Genomic DNA, 4,980 nt, shown 5'->3' on the forward strand with positions numbered 1-4,980 from the left:
GGGGTAGGGGGGGGTATTTCACAAAATCAACTTTTTGGTCTTTATATCATGTTATAATGTCATTCCCTCTTCAAAAACCTCCCCAGAGTGTTGCTTTGACTCATGCATGTTTGAGAAATCCTTGAATGTGGAGCTGCCTAAACACTAGAACAAAGCTCTGCCTGTTTGTACATAGCTCCTCCCTGGAGCTCAGTCCCAAAGCACCCCAACCATGAAGCATGTGAAGACGTGCTGAAGAGGGAGCGTCAGAAATTGTAGGAAATGGAAGGAACATTTTCAGAACAACTGATTGCAACAGTTACCTGATTGTGGTAAAGAACTGAACTATGTGCCTGAAAAATACAGAGTACCCCCCTCCCCCCTCAATAAATCAAAAAGCAGCAGTGTCAGTACACAGCGTAAAATATAATTCTGACTTGTTTCTTGCTGAATAGTGAGACAGTTTATCTGTATTATTTGAAATTTGAAATGCCAAACATTTGTCAGTAAATTACCAACATTTGAGCGAGTATTTGTTGATACAAAATTTGTTTTGGCATGTAAAACTTAAATTAAGTAAGATAGCATAAACAAAAGTGTTTTTAAACTGTTTTATAAATGTGTAGTAATGATTAATTAAATGTCCATGTACTTAGGTGTACTTCAATAATAAATACTTTATAAAGATACCCTTATTGTAAAAGTGGTAATTGAAAAAACGAACATCGTAATTAAATTGTCCTTGTGGCTTCTGTTTTGTTCTCTCTCAGTACTTTGAACATGTGGAAGAGGCTGAGTGGGCGGTCCAGGTTTTGAAGACTTCTGGGAAGCCTGTGGCTGCCTCGTTGTGTATCGGACCTGAGGGAGACCTGAGTGGAGTCCGTCCTGGAGACTGTGCTGTCAGACTGGTTAAAGCTGGTACAACAATTACCACGTTATGTTGTTGTTGGCAAAAATGTAGAAGACAATTCCAGTGCTGACAAGTCTTTGTCAGTCAACTAAAAACATGTTGACCAGAAGGGAAAATAGAAACAATGAAAGACCTAATGGTGGTTAAAGTAATGTATATGTCTTGCTGGTTTTCATGCCAGAGTTTTACATTAGCATCATCTTTTGATGACAGGGGAGGAAATTGTAGCTAATTTTGGTCAGACCTTAAAAAACATTATTCCCATTCGTAAACGACCCTGAGCTCCTGCCACATTTAATTTGAACGATTACTTAGTGAAAGATTCATTAAATCAGTCCTGTAGGTTATGAGCAGTTCTGCAGACACAAAGGGTTGACCCCAAGAGTTGTTGACAAAGTTTTAATTAAAGATGTTGAACAGAAAATAACACTTGGAGTATGAGTTGGGAATTACCCCCAACTACCACACCAAATTTTAGCGTAATCTGCAAAAAATAAACATTGTTTATTTCTAGGATTACTTAGCTGTGGTGGCCATCTTGAAGTTTGCTTGCTCCAAACCATAATCAGTTGTAGATTATAGGTTGCCTTCAGGCCGAGGCCACCCTTGAAAAAGAGATCTAAGATCTCAATGCCTGGTAAAATAACGGTAAATAAATAAATAAAAATTTCATCTAGTTAATATTTCCTGTAAGTTCCAGTAAACTCTGTCAAATAGTGAATCTGCTACAAGACAGATTTGTCTCCAAATAATTATTGGTAACGTTTTTTACAAAGCTTATAAAGTTTGTACTTTCACAGCGTGTTGGGACTCTCGGCTATGTCCAAACCAAATTTTAGGTCAATTTCTATAAAACTGACTGAGCTACTGAATAATTCTTGCACATAAGTGGTTACAGAGATTTTATAGTCAGACACACAAAAATAAAGTGTAAAGTGTAAAATGAACTGTTAAAAATGTCACTAACATATTTTTCATTATTTTGCTCAGTTTTTGACTGTTAAAATTTTTCCAGTAACATTTTATTGTTTACAGCCTTTTGCTGTTGGTACATTGCTCATGTTATATGCTTTTATTTAGTTATTTCCCGTTATTTAATCAGGCAAGTCCCACTGAGATCGCTTTTTCAAGGAAGGCCTGGGCCTGAAGGCAGCCTATTGTACATGTTTTTAGGGGTGGGGGAAACCAGAGTACCTGGAGAAAACCCACATAAGCACGAGGAGAACATACAAACTCCACAGAGAAAAACCACAGGTCTGAACCGGGGATTGAACCCAGGACCTTCTTGCTGTGAGGCGTCAGTGCTAACCACTGAGCCGTCATGCCGCCAAATGATGTCATCGTCCTGAGACAATAGCAACTGCTAATACTCCAATGCAGCTAATGTTTTCTTCTAGTTTCATACACAAACACATGCATGTGCAAAAACCATCATCCATCTTCCCTTTTTAATGGCAGGTGATATTTATTGTGAAAGCATGGGTTCTGCACGTGTTTCCACATAAGATAAAAGAAAAACATCTACGATTTTTTTAAAGCCTTTTGTTGCTTAAGTAAGTTTAAATGATAAGGACACTGCATAGTCAAAGTATCTATGATAATGCAATTTAAACTAAACTATTAAAAATTCCCTCACAATAGTTTTGCTGCCATCTAGTGGTGATATTGACACACTGGAGAAAACAGCGACACTTGAATTTTGGCTTTCTTTCTCATGAGCAGTGGATTTAAACTAAGCATCGATTAAAGTTCCTTGAATGTTTGTGGACCAGAGTTTTAAAGAAAGATCTCATGTTACCTTTAAATATTTGGAGTTGTTTGTTGAGGATTATTCTCAGTTACTACCACATCAGATTTTACCTCAGTATCTGAAAATAGGCCTATACTAAGTCTTTTTTGTATTCATTAAAGTAGATTAGTAGGTTAATGACATTTGTTAAACTGGATTGACTCCAAACATGAATCAGTTGTAGATGTTTATCTATGGACTGAGAAATTTATTGCAATCTGCTCTTCGGCTCACAAGATATATTGCAAACAGACAAATGAGTCACCTGATTCGGATGTTATCATCCATGAAATGGACGTTATTAGGTGTTATCAGTCCCCTAGAATGGCTTCAGAATGTCCCACCTGTGCCGCTTAGCAGGTTCCCCCGTCCCATAGAATGACTTCTGATTGTCAGCTGGTTAGTATGAGGTATAAAACCACTATCTGGTTAATATGAGGTATAAAACCACTATCTGGTTAATATGAGGTATAAAACCACTATCTGGTTAATATGAGGTATAAAACCACTATCTGGTTAATATGAGACATAAAACCACTATCTGGTTAATATGAGGCATAAAACCACTATCTGGTTAAAATGAGGCATTAAAAAACAGGTTAACATGATGCAAAAAGCCACTAAGGTTAACCTTAGAGGAAATGTCATGGTTAGCGCTAAAGACACTGCCAAAGACACTGACTTCCAACAGGTGTACAATGTGGCCTTCTTATTAGAAGGCCACATTGTATGGGCAACGGGTAGAGCGTTGTAGCAGAGTCGGAGACCAGGGTTCGAGACTTGCATGGACAGCAAGAGTAAGGAATGCCACCAGGCAAGGACAAAAATGTATTTAAATATGTTTTGCTTATATGGTTATTTGCACACTCATTGCCATTGATATATTAACCCACGAGGAGGCACTGCCGGGACAGTCTGAAGGCTAGAAGGCACAGTAGGGCCATTCTGAAGCCATTGCATGGGACTGATAACGCCTTATAATGTCATGTTCATGGACTGATAACATCAGAATCCCCTGAATGAGTGCACACATGATGACTAACATTTGTAACAATAAAGACAAACATTGCATCAGCATTAAGTTTAAAAACTGTTTGTTTATATTTATAGGTGCTGACATTGTTGGAGTTAACTGCCACTTTGACCCGGAGACCTGTGTGAAGACTGTGAAGCTGATGAAGGAGGGAGTGGAGAAGGCGGGCTTGAAGGCTCACTACATGAGCCAACCCCTGGCCTATCACACCCCCGACTGCAACCGACAGGGATTCATCGACCTTCCAGAGTTCCCTTTCGGTACAAACTCCAAATGTTTCTTTGTCATCATCTTATCCTACGGTCTAAATATCAACAATAAAGCATAAAACATTTGCACCTTCTGTGAAAACACAGTGGGAATTCTGAGTGCTGAAATCTTTAGTTGGTAAAAGTAAAACGATCAAAAAGCTAAAATTTGTCTGACAGAAGTAAAACTGCTGAAAGCTAATAGTAGCAAAACAGGAGCTACAAACTAAAACCAGCAAAAAAGTAAGCTTAAACCAACAAAACAAAAGACCAGCAAAGCTGACGTTAACAGCTAAAATATCAGCATGAGGTTTAAAAGCCAAAACCTACAAAACAGTAGCTAAAGGCTTAAACTAGCAAAACAATGTGGGAAAAGCTAGGAGCAGCAAAACAGTGGCTGAAAGCTAAAATTATCAGAACAGTAGCCAAACAGTAAGACCAGTAAAACAGTAGCTAAAAGCAAAATCTGAAGCAAGTGTGCTGAAAAGCATTGTTCTCGAGAATTTGAATAATTCTCTATTCGTTTTAAAATTAAGTAAAATCATTCAAAAAGTTTAAAATGCCACAAAAACCAAAGTCAAAGCACTAATGCTCTGAACAAACTGAATATTTTGATGTTTGAATGAAATTGATGTTTTGAATGAAATTGAAATAGCCAAAGGTAAGATGAGGTAAGATAGAGTCCAAACAATGCACAGAAACTATAAATAGGTCCACAGTGCTATAAATGCTGACTCAGCATTCACACCACTAAGGAAAATGTCATGTGTTGTCTGACAGGTCTGGAGCCCAGGATTCTGACCCGATGGGACATGCAGAAATACGCCCGGGATGCATACAATGCCGGGATTCGGTACATTGGTGGCTGCTGTGGATTTGAACCATATCACATCCGTGCTTTATCTGAGGAGCTGGCCACTGAACGGGGCTTCCTGCCTGCAGGCTCAGAGAAGCACGGCAGCTGGGGGAGCGGCTTGATGATGCACACAAAGCCTTGGGTCAGAGCCAGGTGTGTATTATT

General features: G+C 38.7%; 1 protein-coding gene across 1 annotated transcript in view; it reads left to right on the plus strand.

The window, feature by feature from the left end:
• LOC106532974 (betaine--homocysteine S-methyltransferase 1) overlaps nt 1-4,980 on the plus strand; it is a 10,056-nt gene that overhangs the window by 3,172 nt on the left and 1,904 nt on the right. Inside the window, exons 5-7 of the mRNA XM_014029166.1 lie at nt 750-897; nt 3,789-3,971; nt 4,740-4,968. Of these exons, the coding sequence (XP_013884620.1) occupies nt 750-897; nt 3,789-3,971; nt 4,740-4,968 (560 nt within the window). The remainder of the gene's footprint in view (nt 1-749; nt 898-3,788; nt 3,972-4,739; nt 4,969-4,980) is intronic.

Source organism: Austrofundulus limnaeus, unplaced genomic scaffold (assembly GCF_001266775.1).
Source record: "Austrofundulus limnaeus strain Quisiro unplaced genomic scaffold, Austrofundulus_limnaeus-1.0 Scaffold862, whole genome shotgun sequence".
In the NCBI taxonomy this organism is placed as follows: Eukaryota; Metazoa; Chordata; class Actinopteri; order Cyprinodontiformes; family Rivulidae; genus Austrofundulus; species Austrofundulus limnaeus.